This window comes from Centruroides vittatus, unplaced genomic scaffold, assembly GCF_030686945.1.
Source record: "Centruroides vittatus isolate TY-2023 unplaced genomic scaffold, ASM3068694v2 contig_1916, whole genome shotgun sequence".
Lineage (NCBI taxonomy): Eukaryota > Metazoa > Arthropoda > Arachnida > Scorpiones > Buthidae > Centruroides > Centruroides vittatus.
The window spans coordinates 397708-415042 of record NW_027121179.1 but is presented as its reverse complement, the minus strand read 5'-3'; the positions used below and the strand labels follow the sequence as shown (position 1 = coordinate 415042).

General features: G+C 34.0%; 2 protein-coding genes across 2 annotated transcripts in view; one reads left to right on the top strand and one right to left on the bottom strand.

Moving 5' to 3' along the window:
• Window positions 1–2774: 2774 nt before the first annotated feature.
• Window positions 2775–5415, top strand: DCTN5-p25 (Dynactin 5, p25 subunit). Its single transcript, XM_067264777.1, has 6 exons — window positions 2775–2827; window positions 4416–4484; window positions 4564–4682; window positions 4758–4869; window positions 4947–5049; window positions 5115–5415. Exons 1-6 carry the CDS (start codon window positions 2780–2782, stop codon window positions 5210–5212), a joined length of 549 nt encoding a protein of 182 aa, XP_067120878.1. The 5' UTR covers window positions 2775–2779; the 3' UTR covers window positions 5213–5415.
• Window positions 5416–10390: 4975 nt separating this feature from the next.
• LOC136970343 (tether containing UBX domain for GLUT4) overlaps window positions 10391–17335 on the bottom strand; it is a 32671-nt gene continuing 25726 nt past the window's right edge. The window contains exons 8-15 of the mRNA XM_067264776.1: window positions 15449–15506; window positions 15217–15292; window positions 14384–14532; window positions 11414–11476; window positions 11294–11343; window positions 11099–11226; window positions 10948–11024; window positions 10391–10744 (exon numbers count right to left, since the gene is read on the bottom strand). Coding sequence (XP_067120877.1) covers window positions 10985–11024; window positions 11099–11226; window positions 11294–11343; window positions 11414–11476; window positions 14384–14532; window positions 15217–15292; window positions 15449–15506 — 564 coding nt within the window. The 3' untranslated portion in view covers window positions 10391–10744; window positions 10948–10984. The remainder of the gene's footprint in view (window positions 10745–10947; window positions 11025–11098; window positions 11227–11293; window positions 11344–11413; window positions 11477–14383; window positions 14533–15216; window positions 15293–15448; window positions 15507–17335) is intronic.

Sequence of the window (17335 nt, the reverse complement as noted above, 5' to 3'; positions counted from 1 at the left end):
AAAATTGTAAAGAAAAAGACAAAATAAAATAATTTTACTGTTTTAATAAAATATAAAATATTGAAATTAATAAAAATTTAAAAATAGTATAATATATTTTGCTTAAATTGCAGAAATTAATAAATTCGCACGTTGCCTATTTAAACGGATTTATACAGCTGGAGGACGGTCGAGCGGTTAGTATCAGAGTTGGCAGATTTGGCTACCCTTTTTTTAGTTTGGCATAAAAAATATCATTTGGCGCATTGGCTACTTTTTGGCTACATAAATTTCACTTGGCTACCTTTTTGGCTACATATTTATTTATAAATATATTATTTGAATAAAAATGCATTTTAATGTGTTTCGTCATTTTTTATTAAGTATAGTCCCAAATAAAACAAATTTTTTTTCAAATAAATTATTTGTTTGTTTCCTTTATTAAAAACTAACAGGATACCAGTTTTATCCATCTTCATCTGGTCCCACAAAATGTTCAATGGGCGACAAACCTGGAGACTAAAAAGAACAAGTTATTTTTTTAAAACTCTTTCCATTCCATGGACACTAAGAGCATTGTTTTTTTCATTCCAGAATGGAGTGACTAGTTGGTGAGGGATGGGTCCGATATATTCAGACGGATCGCACCCCGAAAAATTTTTCAAATTTTACAACCTGTCCGGTTCTTTCCCAAATCCTCCAGAGTGATAGGACGACACTGTAATCGCTCAGTCAATCGCCTGACGGCGGACCAAGAAATGTAGCAATGAGACAGAGACATTCCTCGAAAACTCTAGCTTTGCGCGGCCGAACATTATCTTGATGGAAAATTGCTGTTTGCAACCTTAGATGTGTAGCGCTTCGCCGCTATTAATTATATGTATATATTTATGTATTTTTTTTTTGTTCGATTGTTCTATTTATATGTTTGTTTTTTCGTTTATGTCGCGTCGCGTATATGTTGTTGTATCGGGTTTTAGATGTAACGCACGGCCATTTTGTTGTGTACCGTACCGTCTGTTGTCGTCATTGCTGTGCCGTGGTTTTTGATTGGCTATTTGGAGGGTCACGTGGGAGGAAAAGAAAAAGCTCCCGGATGGTGGGAGATATAAAGGGATGACTTCCACGTGTCGAGGCATTTTTCATTCTTCTGTTTCGTGGATCGGGGATCTGGAGCGGTGAAGAGACGTGAGAAAGGATTCGAAGCAGAGCAGCCGATCAGGAAGAAAAGAAAAAAAGACAAGAACCAGCGAGAAGAATCTCATTTCGTAACTACGTGTCCCACGAAATACGGCGACGGTATCTACCATCTTGTAAATGTTTGTATAGTTTTTTAAGGTTTAATCGCGTATTAGTTTTAGTCTCGCGATTAATTACTGTTGTAATCTTAGTGTTATTGTCATCCTTAATTTTGTTAAGAACGCTGTTTGCCTGTTTAAATCAGGCGATCAATTCCCCCTTTTTGTGTGTGTAATTAATAAACCTTTGTTTGTTTATCTATACGCTTCTACCGACTATTCATTTCCACTTCCTTTCATACCCGCAAACCACGTGCTTGCGGAGTCCACAGATGCGACTATGCAGACGCGAAGTTAGTAGCGAGCCAGAGGTTGCGAGCGATGTAGTTCTCGCAAAGGAAAACCATGCACAAGCGAGAAGCGAGAAATATCGCTGGCAAGAGCGAATTTCTGGTTCTTGCACATGTCTGACATGGTTTGATATTTATCGCGTCTCGCCTCTTCTCGCCACATATTCTCGCTCGCTAGCGTCTGCATAGTCGCACCCTTACTATGAAAGGTGATATCATTTCCCGAACCTACTGAAGTACCGTTAATGTTTCTCGAACCACCAATAGGAGTGACTGATTGTCATACGAGATGACACTCCAGACCAGCTTATTTGCAGTGCAAGGAGTGTGCCCCTCAACAATAAAGGCAGGGTTGGAGTGCTCACCAGTGTTCCAAACAAAACAGAGATTTGTCGCTAAAAAGAACTGTTGCCAGTTCATAGTAGTGCATGCTTTTTTGTCATGGTATATCTTCAACGTCCGAAGAGATGGTGGAGGCGGAACGATCCAGATAGAGTACAGTTCGCTAAACAGCATCCTGCTTTCTTCACCCGATGTTGCAGTCTTTGTCAAACTCCATTAGAGGTGCGTAAGGTGGTTGCGTCGCGTCGTTCTGGCATGCCTAGCTTTCGAAAAAAACCTTCAAACAACTACACCAAATATTTTGAACACAATGAGCCTTCGCGAACGTCTTCGTAGGGAACTGGAATAGCGATTTTAAAGCATTCCGTTGGCATCAACTAGCGTGCAATCGGAACACACCATAATCATTTATGTACCGGTACCTGTTTAAAGCATAGGTTGCATGCAGAATTTTGCACTAATCGGACAATTCTGACTGCGTGTATAACTTTATTTGAAACGTCTGTATATAAAGGTTGGGTTTTTAAAACTCTTTCCTCCCCGTGTCATTAAGGGGGCCATTTTTAGCAAGTGCATTATGAGTTCGAATTTAACACATTTGCGTTCCAGATACGTCGGACATCCTCCGAAAAATAGCTGGATATTCCGCCGATATTCATCGAGTATCAAAATCAACGCGTAGAAATTATTCTAAATCATTTGTCAATACAATCAATGAATTATTATTTTGAATTTCTTATTTGAATAAATTTTATTATTAAATCGATTAGACCCTACCGTCTCCTATACAGAAAGCGGCCATTAGATAGTGGCATAAATACGACAGTGCTGCCGAAGCGGTAGAAACGCGAAACATATACAGGAGGCAAGATGGAGGCGTCCGACGTTTATTATAACAAGCAGGAATATATCGAAACGGTCAGTGATTATTATTACTTTACGCGCGTTTGTTTTGTTAATTCGTATCTACAGAGTTTACTCTTTGAATCGAAAGCGAAAAATAAAGTAATGGTGGATTATAATAAAGGAAAGTTATCTCTTTCAAAGATGAGTCATATGAGCTGAGCTGTAATGAATTTAATTCGTTGCTGTCGGTCACTTATTTATTCAGTAATTATATTATTCAGGAATATTTCCTTACAGAAGCTGGTATGATGTCTTGTGTAAAATAATAATTAATTCTGCTACAGAAATGTCACAGCAAATGTGAATGCAAGCAATTATAGGACTGCTGACTTGGGCCGTCCTGTGACATTTTGAAGAAATGGAGTAAAATCTGGTGTGAAATGTAAGCGTGGATTCCGTCCGAAATGCCGGGATTCGAGCTTTAATGGAGTGCGGGACTCTCTGGACCCGTTCGGATGTGCGTGCATTTATGGGTAAGATTCAAGGTCTGAATGAGGGGTTTTGCGTTCCCGGAACTGTAGACCCCTATACGAGCAAAAAAGTCAAAGGAACCATACCCGTACGTGTGACCCTTTGCGAGATATTTGCCTCCAAAGGTCTGTTTACCTATTTATGAAGCCTAATTTATGAAAGCCTGTCGACGAATTGTAATTCTTGTATTGAATGAGGATCTCTACTTGAGGTAATACAGCATTGGTTTCGTCTTTACGATGACGAACGATTTTTTGTTTGTTCTTTGTACGTAAATGAGTTGTTTGTCCCTTTAATATGTTATTTTGGGTTAATGTAATGTTGTAGATCTTTGTTTAATACTTATTACAGTATGTGAGATGTACAGTACTACCGATAAATATTTCTGGTGGCGAAGGATGTGGTTCGACGTATCTGGACGGACTGCTTGTGAAAAATTTCTGTGGAATTACTTGCCCGGATTTGGTCCCAGGCCCTTTCTAGTGATAGGCTAATGCCTTACCATTTATTCTGGAATACATTCCTATTGGCATGATAATTGCCAACTCTACAATAAGTTGTCAATGGAATTGCCACTGCTATTTATCTATTGATGATCAATTGAGTGTCACAAATGCCCATAATATAAATAGATTAAAATGGTTTTTAGTAACTATACTGATAGGTTTGCACGTGTCTTTTCTCTATTTAAATAATGACATGATAAGTTTCACAAATTGCGACAGGGCTGTCGTGATGTGCAGTAGCGTGGACGAGGCTATGCAAGTACGCAAAGAATATAAGCTATGTGAATTTACGGAATTAAAAGCATATCTCGGTATACTCACTTTAAATACAAGTTCTCTTTGGATAATGCGTGGCATTTGACTGAGATTTGCAAAGCAACCTGTAATGCTTGCACATTTGGCTTCTAATAGATATTGTAATGACGACAACAATTAACCAATATAATTAATTACATGGTATAAGTAATAACTACATTCTGACATAAAGAATAATTAAAAGGACAGGTTGAAGATTTATTAAATTGCTTTTAAGGAGACTCCTTAAATAATTTCCATCATATATGCTAGTTTCTTTTAGTTATTCTGCAAAACAATTTACTTAGTGCAAACTTTTATCACTCCAGGCTTCAGGGAATAAAGTAAGTAGGAACTCCGTCTTGTGTGGAAGTCAAAATATTGTTCTGAATGGAAAGGTATTCTCCATTTCATTATTATTTTAATAGAAATGATTGTTTTCAATTGATGACGTATTCTTAATTCTTAAAACCGTAGACGATAATCCAATCAGAGAGTATAATCCGTGGCGACTTGGCCAACATCAGAATAGGAAGACACTGCATCATCAGTAAGAGAGCAGTAATTAGACCACCTTTTAAGAAGTTTAGCAAAGGGTAAAATGTGCTAAGATGATTTAAATTTATGCAATAAAAATATCAGTGAATTATATTGTCAAATATATTGATCAGGGTTGCATTTTTCCCTCTTCACATCGGAGATCACGTGTTCATTAACGAAGACACGATCGTAAATGCTGCCCACATCGGATCGTACGTGTACATAGGAAAAAATTGCGTCATTGTAAGTTTTGCTGTTTCTTGTGTTGTATTTTTGCATGGCAGTACTTACACAGTTAACTATAATTATGTTTTTAACAGGGACGAAGATGCGTCTTGAAAGACTGCTGCATGATTGCGGACGATACGGTTCTTTCACCCGAAACGGTCGTTCCGGCTTTTTCGATCTATTCGGGCTCTCCGGGTTAGTTCAATGCTAAAAAGTTTTGTAAAAATTCTAACTTTTAAGTAACATTATGTTTTTTCCAGGGCTTTTTTCTGGAGAATTACCAGAATGTACCCAAGATCTCATGATTGATTATACAAAAAGTTACTACCAGCATTTCAGACCAGTAATGCCAACATAAAAATGAATTTGTACACATTATTTATTCTCCTTTCTTGCTTGGGACCATTAAGCTTAACGAGAACCAAATGCAAGTAAATGTACATTGGATTTTTAATTATGGTCATTAACTGTTATCAGAAAATTAAATTCTGTTTATGAACTTTCTAAAGAAATGATTCAGTATGTAATACACAAAATAAATTTAAGGTTATTTTTTAAAAAGTCTATAGAACATGTAATAAATTGCAGTTCTGTTGTAATGGCTGCATGCTGGTGAAGACTTAACTGAATCGAATACACTAAATACATGGTGCGATCAAGTTCTGAGACTGAGCTTGTAGTAACACGAGGAGACACTGCACAGTCACAAGCACACAGCAAGAGAGGCACTTTGCCTTCATGAGTTAATATGCGAAGGTTGGTTGGAGGTTGTCAAACAAGTTTCTTGATGACGTCCTGGTGCACCTTTGCAATCTCATCATGGACTTGAAACTGAAGCAGAGAGCTAACATTGAATTCTGTGGTGTGAAATTTTGGAAATTGGAAACAGAGATCCTTGAAATGCTTTGGGAAGCCTAAGGCAATGAAACAATCAGCCAGGCAAGGTGTTTCCAATGGTATATGCACTTTAAAAGGGACAATAAGTCAAGTCAATCCTTTGCAAGCACAATCCCTGAAATTGTCGAGAACATTCATGAGGATGAGGATTGTCCATGGAAACTACAAACGATCTTAGCCAGAGGTCAGGAAGCAATTATGCATGAGAATTGATAGATAACCATCAAGGACATTGATACCAAGGTCAGTGTGTCATATGGAACAGTGCAGGCAATCTTGATGCCTGAACTGAATGTGTACCATGTACCGTGTTACAGCAAGCTCATGATGACCCAACTTTCATCTCTAAGATCATCACCAGTGATGAAAGCTGGATCTATATTTGACTCAGAAATCAAACAGCAATCTTTGGTATGGCAAAGTTCATCAGACCAAAGAAGGCAAAACGGGCATGCTTCAGACCTATCATTTTCTTTCACTTTTAGAATTCATTCTTTCTCATGGACCAGACAGTGAATGCTGAGTTTTACTGTGATGTTCTACAGGATCTGAAAGAGAACATTCAGTGCAAAAGACCTCAACTGTGGCACGATGGCAATTAGGTGCTCCACCACAACAATGATCCTTCTCACATTGTACTCTAAACATATACACACACACATTTTTAGTGAGACCACGTCCATTGTTGCTCCCCAACCTCCATACTTGCCAGATCTGGCACCCTGCAAATTCTTGTTCCAAAAGATGAAACTTGAGTTGAGGGGTTGCAGTTTCGACTGTAGAGGACATCCAGCACAAATTGCAGATGATGCTCGACAGTCTCTAAGAATGGAACTTCCAGGAAGCACTCTGAGCTTGGCAGAAAAGCCGGAATCAATGCAGATGACTACTTCAATGATGATTTGGTTTTTTACGTGCCCACTCTCAGAATTCTGATTGCATCTCAGAGTTGAAAGTTGGTAGGTGTTTTCGAATTCTAGAATGATTATTAGCAACATAACACACAATAGGCATCAAGTAATAACTTACATAAATTTAGAATACTTGATACAATGTGTTCTTTTAACTATTTTTACAAGAAATTATCATTTTCTTTCTGAGTATATTTTATAATGGTAATTTGCATCCAGATGAAATCATTTCAAATAGTATTGATGTATGTTCTCTTAAAATTACACATGAATAATTTTTGCTGCCCTCACGTTGCATTGCCTTACCTTACCAAATATATTCCAAGAAGTGTCACAAGTAGTTTCTTGGGCTCACTTCCCAGTAAAGTAGTTTTAATACAGCTGGATAAGCAAGCTGGTGACAGTCTGTTTGAAATGAACTGTTATTAGTTTGCTTATGTAGTCTGTCCATGCAAAGAATCAACTTGAGAGCTATGTCACATGATATTGCTTCATTTAAACCAATTAGCGTATTCCCTAATGATGGTAGCACTTTTCACTCAATATTTCAGACAATATGCGAATTTTATTTTATTTTCTCTCAATAGATAACAGAACGACTTTTCCATTAATTGTGTTAATTTTTTATAGCATGCACTAACTTTAAAGAATCGTGCATGTAACTACTATAGCGAATTTCCTCATATTTCAAACCAGAACGTGAACCTTCCATGACGCTGTTTATAACTACAGTGACACGTGAGGAGTAAACCGGAAGTAAACTTGCCACGACTAAGCGATTGATGGCCGATGCTCATAGGCTAATCATCAAGTTGATTCTTTCCATAGACAGACCGTAGCCGTATAAGAATGTGTCTACAGTCTACATTCTACAGTCACTCACATAAATTAACTCTAACTTTCGACTGCCGTGCTTAATTTTGTGGATATACTTGCCTTTAAACTTGGTGAACGAGTTGTCACGTTGCGAGATCGAGATTATTGCCTTTCCGTGACATGTTGACTCCCAATACCATTTTGATTTAATCACTTTAATTCTTTCTTGATTTGTAAATCTAAAAAATTTGGCGTAGTATTCTACACCGAATTGCAGTAACTAAATTAACGACACAAGTATCTGTAACTATTTATTCACACTATAGTTATAGTTACTCTGGGTCCCAGTAAAATAATAAATAATAAGAACATAAACATTAATCAATCATATTAATTTAATTTTTAAAATAATTTCATACGAATAATCTCATAGGGATTGGAATTTCTTTACGGGAGCCTACAAGAAAACTCGTTTCTCAAGTTTGTGCCTACAGAAGTCTTTGCGCATTTTCTTTGTCGCTAATGTTGCCGACAGTTTGTCTCGGCTTCTGTTGCTCGCTTTTGCATTTTATTTTTTGAAAAGAATGTACACCTATATACGAATCATCTGAAGAAAATTGAAGTGATGGTAATTCTGTGATGTCTACAGGTGCAAGTACTTTAGGTAATGGTTTAATTTTGTGGAATGAACTAGTGAAAGATCCACTGAATTTTACTTAATTGAAAATATTGGGTTGAAAATTGACTGTTCGAATTTAGAAATTTAAACTTTGGTAGACTTATTTTTCTTGGAGGAATTTCTTTATTAGTAGAACACTAATTTATGTGCTGAGAGGAAAACTGAATAGTGTGTCAAGATAGAAGGAAACAGATAGCTTTTTTGGTACTTGTTACATATGGGTCTAAGCTCATTTATGTTCTATTAATGCTCTATAGATGCAAAAGTGTTTTATTTCATGGCAATCGGTAACGAGCCGATTGTTATTAAAATTTTTACATTTTACAGATAGTTCAATAAAAACTGATGACAAGATTATATAAAATACAGTTTTGAATCACTTCAATATAATTACGAGAAGTAATTACACACTGGATAGAAACCTCTGCATCAACAAGTCAATGCTTTTGTGGCACGGGAGACACTTCCAGACAATATATAAAAAACAAATATGGTATAAAGCTCTACAAACAGTGCAAATCAAACGGCCCAATTCTCGACAGAAAAAATTTATTGCGACAAGTCTAGAACGATTCCATCACTGATGGTTCACATCTGTAGTGTTGTTTTACATTTGACGGAAGTTTATTTAGACAAGGATATACCATATGTGGACAGATTTTATAATTCTGTAGACTCGACAAACCTGTTGACTTAACGTACATGGTACTTTAAGAAGTATCCAGAAAAACAAGCCAATAGTAGTAGTGTAAAAAAAATGTGTTTGGTGACAGAATAGCAAGCACTTCTCTTTCAAACAACTGTAGCTATTTCAAATATGTACAAAATTGAAATGGAAAAGTTTCTACAATAATGGAATATCTAAAATAAGTAAAGAGGATCAAATGCTTTATTATTATTCTGCATTGAAAAAGACAATTAGATGGGCAGAAATACTTGGGCTGCATACTTTTGAAAAATCTGCCTAAACAAACAAATATTTGGTACTGTGTGATTTTAGTTTACACAAGTTTTACTCTGTTACTGTGTAAATTTTTTCACCTTTTTCAAAATAATAATTCAGTTCTGTGAAGCCACAAATTAATTAATTCTTATTGCAGATGCCCACTATCTGTTACAAACATATTTGTAGGAAATAAAGGTTAGTAATGGATGCTGCGGGCCAGATCCCGATTGACGAGAGAGTCCTAAAAGAAACTGTGCGTGTACCAGTTAACTTGTAGTTGACAGTCGTCGTGTTAATTAATAATCTCAAAACCGAATACTTATTTTGACTTGCTAATTAAGTTTATTGCAAGAGCTATCAGGATAACTCTTGCATCTTTTTATGTAAGTAACTGTGAATATTTATATTTACACCCAAAAAAAAAAATCTATAAATTGTATTTTCCTTGGTTAATGCTTTAAAATTGTGTTCATTACAGCATTTAATACAAATAGGAATTTTCAGGAGTTGCTCCTAACACATCTCAATTAGTTTGGAAATTTAATTATTTGTCTAGAATAAATTCAATAACTGTATTCTGTCCGTAGTCAGCAGATCCTCAAAAATCATCATGGGAGAAATTTCTGATTTTAGCTTTTGTTAGATGATTCTAATGATTACAAATGCAGGTAGTATTACTCAATGAATTTAATAAGTTACCAATTTTTTTCTCTCTGCCCCATGGGCACTAAGAAAGCCCATGGACGAGACCCGATGCATCCGGAAGACTGCTTCGATTCATTCCCGGTCTCATTTGTGGGAAACAAGTAAAATTCTGAGAATGAGGAAATCCAATCTTGCAATCCCATTTGCATTGTTTCACTTGAACTAAACTGAATTTTTCCTTTCAAAAGAAGGTCACAGATGCTTGGGATCACCATTAAACCCGACCCGACCCGACCCATCCTGTTCCATGTTCAATTAATTGCATTGCGGATGATGATCATTTTTTTGATTTTTGGTTTGCAAATTTGCAATTTTAATAGGAAACTTCAGTGCAATTGTAAAGTCCCTCTATAGAAGATGGGGAAATGGAAGATACTTCCGGAAATGATGTCAGAGGCAGACAGTGCATGAAAAGAGTTAAATTATGACATTACAACTTGGCCAGGCCAAGTGGGAGTGGCCCATAAATATTTTTTCCCCTGGATAGAGAGTGAATCAAAAATTAAGAAGTAACATGCTCCTCCAAAAACAACTTTTGTTGTTATTAAGCAAGCAAGAACATGAATATTAATTTCATTAACGTTGAAGTTTTTGAAACAAATTTTTATTATACAAATTCAAACTCTCAAATAATATTTCTCAAAATATATGAATGTAACTATAAATTGTTTCACAAAAAATATATATATAGACCAATGAAAGACATGCGCTCAATTATTTTTAAGTCGTATCAAAGTTACATTAGAATCGAGATGCATAAATATCAACAAAACTAAACATTATCACAGTAATAACTGTAATATTTTTTCTAAACTTTATACGAGTAAATGTTGCAGTCTTGCATTAAGTTCTTTGTATTTTGGACTTCGTATAAAGATAGTTCCATGCCTTTATACGAAGTTACCGCCATCCTCTTATCTTTTACTGTGATCCAACCTAAAAAAAATCAGAAATTAAGATTACACCAAAAATAATAATAATAAATCAGTATATTTTGCCCAAATAAGATGAAAACGTTTATAATATTAATCACCCAGTATAATTTTCATTGTTTGAGGTATGCTCAATTAGTGCCGACTTCAGAGGCAAGCAAACAATGCTACTAAACTGAAGTTTGATAGTAATTTAAAATTTGATACCTGATAATTTAGCTTTAGAAATAACTTCTGATTTTGCTTATGACGCCATCAGCTCTTCCTTCATGGGTTTCTTCACTCTATAATATTTAAGTTGATATTTCACTAGTGAGAACGAATTTGTACATTGTTGAAATAATAAATAAAAACCAACCTTGACAATTGGGCAGTATATTTGGCAGCGTCGGGAGAAGATACTTTCTCTCTGACCCAATCCTGTAGGTAGCTAGTACCGTTGTCGTCACTTCCAAAATGTAAAATGGCAGCCGGGACTAGCTTCTCCTATAATATCGGACTGTTAAAATTATTCTAATTTTATAATTGGTATTTAGATTTTAATATTTCTTACCTGATATAATACTGCATCCAAAGAGAGAATCCTTTTTGGCGGCGTTAAATCTAGAATATATTACTATTATTATTACACTCAAAAACATTAAAATTAAAGTTAATATAACACGAGTCTTACATAAATAGAAATCCGTGTTTTCTCGATTTAAAAACTTCCGTACAAATTTCATAACGTCGCCAACTGTAAATAATTGTTACGTATTATTGAATATCAATGCAAATCTTTTGATTAATAATATAACAGTATTAAGATTAATTACTTTAACAAAGCCCCTCAACATGAAAAAATTAGATGCATTTATTTGTATTATAAATATTTGGAAACCAATCAGAATAACTAAATTTTTGATCACTTTCTTAAAAATTTTTACAAGTTGCATTTAAATCGTATCTAATCGATTGGAAATTCCTCAAATGGTTTCTACACTTTATAGTAAGAAATATATGCATCGGACACCTATATTACAGCTGACAAATTGAGACTCGTCTTCTCTTCTGTCAATATCAATAAAAACGAAATTTATAAAAGTTATAGAGCAAAAATTGAGACAATGTCTTATGCATTGGATAGGCTGTCTAGCATGTATGTCACACCAGAGAAAATAGGCTTCTTTGCATATTTCGCACACATTCCGGAAAGTGTACTTGCAAATTTATGATGTAAAAATAAATAAAACAAACCAAAACTTTATGTTTTTGTTTATTTATTTTTACAAAATATTTTGATTTTACATTTTAGGAAGCTTTTTGGCACGATTGCATGACCTTATAGCAGGTTTTGTGGCAGGTGACTTGCTCACTTTTGATTGGAAAAGATTGTTCGAACAATAACGTGTAGTTAATTACTTTCTTGGCTGTTATATATGAGACATTCGCAAGCCAGATAGATTAACGCCGCTTTTCAAATTTTAGTGTCAAAGTGCTCGATATACTCGTAACTTTTTACACTCGTAAGAAGTCTCCCTAGTAATAAGGATCAATACCACCTAATGACAAAATATTATTGACTTCCGAAATAAATAAGTCCATACTGTAACAAATTTGCCAGTGCACACTGCGGCATTGCAATCACAGTGCATGCCGACCAGTGCTTTGTAGATAATTTTAAATTATTTAATGTTATCCCGTCACAAAAAGTAAGTATACTTGTGGATTATTAAACGTGATTCTTATAAAAATTTAAGAATAGATCGGCATGATGAGAATACATGTGACGAAGAAAACAATGTTTATGTCGCTAAACAATAATAACCACCATTGTAGTGGTAACGGAACAATTATTATTTATGTTTGTGAAAAATCTTTAATAAAAAATGCATGATAATGAAGTTTCTCTACAATAAAAACTATGTGAAGGCCAAGTTTGACGTTATTACTTTTTTCACTTGCCAAATCGATTAACTCCCTCAATCACACCAACGTCATAATAATAATAATAGCATGGATATGCTATCTTATACATTTTATATGTCAGAGGTATGTGTGTTGGAATTGATACTATTAAATTTTGGTGATTAAAGGTCAAGGGGGTGGGGAGATAATGGCGGTCGCATGTATCTCCAGTAGGGTCGGACTTGATGACGATTTTACTCGTTATTAAGCATTTACAATTTTTTATAAAACCCATCCCCACTCACAAAATTAAGCTCTTTGCCATTTTATAATAGTTAAAAATATAAAGTTTTTTAAATAAAATATCACAATAGATGGCACCACCAAATGTTGCTGAGAAAGTTAGCTACTCGATGCTGGATTTTTTTTGGTGTGAATTTGTTGAAAAACTTTTCAGCTCCATAAAAAATATGGAGTTGACTAATTTTTAAAATATCCTGCTTAAATGCAAAAACTTATATTTGTCAACTACTGTCCCATTAAATAATTTTCAGGGATGAGTATGTGCACATCCTCAATTAATCCCCTTAATTATACTAAGGAATAATGCACGGCATAGGGTACCAAACGTTACATTACTTTTTACACGTATAATGTAAAAAGCAATGATAAAAGTGTGGTTCACTATGCAATACTTCAAAAATGAAAACGAATCATTCTGTTACCCAATCTTTACAAATTTAACAAACTCCATCAGACAATTTAAAGACTAGCATTACATAATGTTTTTGTAAACATTCCCCATTCTCTTGTAATACATTTTAACAGTTACCTGCATATCCAGTGTGTGTTCTCTTTATATCTAAAGTTTAAGTTGTGCCTGCAATACATGACAAATGGCAAGAGGTTGAGGTGACCAATCTGAAAAATTTCCAACAATAGACCCTGACCCAAACTTAAATCCTTTAGAGAAGGAATTAAGCACCTGATAAGGCACCCAGATGACTAAAGCAGATATGCTTTGTCCATCTAGTTGTCTTATAAAAACATGCATGATAATAAATGTAAAGGACAATGTTAAGTTTGGGGCAATTCCAGTTGCCCTAAGGAACACCTAAGCTGTATATCAAATTAAAACTGTATATCAAATTAAAGCTTATGACGACAAGAGCACAAAGGTAACAATTTCAAATTTGACTGCTTGAAAATTACATTTGTTCACCCCTCTGTGGAGGAGTGAACGAGTGTAATTTTCGAGAATTTCTAAAACTTCTATGCAATTGTAGTGCTTATGCTGCTATTGTAAGGTAGAATTAATGTTTGCATTAGGAAAATACTTGCCACTTACAGTATCTTCTGCTGTCAATTTATTATATGTCTTTATAAGTGCAAAAAGTGCAATTTTCAATCTGTTTCCTTTAGTTTCCCAACCTGAAACTGATACCATTGTGTTCCTCCCATATACCGTTTGGCCATTCATTCTGGGTAGACCAGAAATTGTCCCACCTTTTATAATAAATATTTAACCAAACTTACATACGTCATGATTAAATAAACATCAAAATAAAATCACACTTCTATATATAAAATATAGGTGAAAAATCAATTTAATTTTAATTTTTATGTAGAAGACTCTCTGATATATTTTTATGCAAAAAATGGCATACACAGTTATTGAGTTAAAGTTGAAGTGATTAAGCAGAAACATTGAAAAGTAAGGAAGCGAGCTTGTGAATTAAGGGTCAAAATTACTTACTCGTTTCCGTCGGTAGGAAGATGCCTTGTAGTACAAATCTGTCGGGAAAATAAATTCTAATGATTGAAAATTTATAAGACAGGAGCTGCGTTTGCTGCCGACGTTCCCGAAGAGTCGAAGTTTCTAATGGTTTCTCTTCTAATTCTCTCCTGAAATTATTATACAATACTTTAGAAAATTATTCAGAATTCTTCCATTCAAATTAATATATAAAAGTTCATATTATTCAAGTCTGTATTATTAAAACAATTTATATATATATATATAAAAGGTTTATTGTAAAACTGCTTACATGTGAATCAAAATGTAAGATTTATATCTTAAAAATTTAGATAAAGCAATGAATTAGTGTGGAAATTATTATGTATTAAGCTAATCAGTTTATTTAGTCAATTAATATGGTTGAAGGATAGGGAATGACTATTATCATCTAAAATAAGTTAGAGTCTGGACTGTACTCAAACCCAGAGTAGCTGTAGATGATTTGATTTGAATTGAATTACCTTGAGGCTGCTCCACACATTTCGTATTTGCTGAATGCCAAGCAAATATTTAGCCAATACAAAGTAGTATGGACAATTTACTTGCAACTAATATTCAGTATATGCCATTTCCCACTCATTGCTGGTATATTGTGACAAATCAAAGCAGACAAATGGGCATCGTCGGATACCAAATGTGTGGAGCCACCTTTACTGTATAGCCAGTTAAAAGAAATCTTCTCATAGAACAATATATAAATTTTGATAAATAATTAAATTCCAGATAAAATATAAAATGCATGACATATAATAATTATTAATTAATATAATTTTATAAAAATAATATATTACCTTTTCCTCGTCAAGTCATTAAACATGTATTTCACGTCCTCGATCGTGACTTCATAAAACTCTTCCGGTAAATCATCTAAACGGTAACAGTTAATGAGCTTTAGACGTATTATTATTATTTTAAAATTTAAATAAGAATTAATTTTTGATTTTTATTATTGTTTTAAGATTCAATTTTTATTTTAAACAAACAGAAAATAAAGTTTATTTGAATAGACAAAAATCTACTTACATGTAAACTCTGGTAAATTATCTTCTAGATTAAACAAAACAGCATTTCTTTCTCCAATCTATAATTTTCAAATATCAATAATTAAGATAATTTAAATTTAAAAAGATAGCCTTATTTTTTAATATTAATTTATTTCATTGTTATTATTAGTACAAGACGCATAACTGTTTACATTTAAACCAAATTATTTAGTATCACCAGTTTAAATTTAGCCAAATTATAGCTTGAAAAAACCAGCATTTAGATATTGATTATTAATAAGTAAACAGTATTCAATGCATAATATACTGCATTATTTTTCTAACAAGAATAATTTTATCGAAGAAATTACTTTCAAAATATAATATTTACGTGGAAATTCTTAGAAAGTTTCGGAGTGAAACGATAGGTTAATACGAAGCCCCAGCACATTTAGATTACGCCAACCAAAATTTCACCCATTCTTGAAAGACCTGACATGTAATGGGATCAATCAATTTAGGAGAGGAGTGAAAGTGATGAATGATGATCTGTTCGGTACTGCTTTTGATAAACTATGGAAATTGGATCCCATTCAAATCTAGATCCTTATAACAGAAGGATAAGGGTGCGACTATGCAGACGCAAGCGAGCAAATTTTCCGAGCGAGCGAGAATATGTGGCGAGATGCGATAAATATCAAAACCTGTCAGATATGTGCGAGAACCGGAAATTTGCTCTCGCCAGCGTTATTTCTCACTTCTCGCTTGTGCATGGTTTTCCTTTGCGAAAACTATATCGCTTGCTCTAAATCGGAAACAGAGTAATTCTTGTTAAACGTTGTTTTTATATATTTATTTATACAATTCTGAATATTGTCAAAGAGTGAATGAAAATGAATGATTTCTATCAAGAACAAAATGTTTATTAAATAAACTGAATAAAAATAATTGAAAAGACACCAATAAATGTCTTCTAAATGAATACAAGTATTCCAGAATGAAAAATAACACATAGTTCTGAAACAATAGCTCTAAGAAAAGTGGTGGAGTCGATAGACCTATCTCCCAACTCTGAATCCAAGTCATAGAATTTTAGAAGCTTCAACTCAGACTCCTGCCTCTTATTCATATTCAACCACATAATGACATACAAAATGTTATTTATATTTTATGTGAAAGCTCATACAATTATAGAAAATACTTTGTATTGTTTATTGTTATTTAATAATTCCAACTCTTAAGATATTATGTTTGCTTTTTATGGTTTGTATTTTGGTTACAAAATCTTCCCAAATATTAATATAAATCATGTAATTATACAAACAACAGAGAATAAAATTCCAAATTTTAGACATAAGTCAGATTCTTTAATTAAGAGATTCTCCAAACTTTCCTTTAACAGCAAAACATATTAATACAGTGATACTTCAGATTTCATTGATAATCTATCTGAAAACAATTGACAAAATCCAAGGCAAGTATTTCCATATGAAGCAATGTAAATCCAATTAACTCGTTCTAGACACTCCAAAATACATACCAAAAACACATTTTATAGAGAATTAATATAGCGTTAAATACTGAAAGCAATAAGAAATTAACATAAAAGACTAATTAGCATAAAGATAAAAGCATTAAGATTAAAGATAAGATAATTAGCATTAAGATGAAAGCAATGGAATTGTTTGGCTAGACACGTGGGGTAATGTCTTGTCTTGTAGAAGCTAGTTGAACATGAGCTTCTAGCCTATATCACCCCGTGGTAAAGTGTGACGTAATTGTCATGTAATAGTAGTTGTGTGTGTTTATGATGGTCGTATCGAGGGGAATATGCCTTCCAGGAAATCCGTTTAAGGGTAACTGGCCCCTATTCAGAAGGTACAGAGATGGAGGAAACAAGAAAATTTCACGTGGTCAGCCCGCCCTG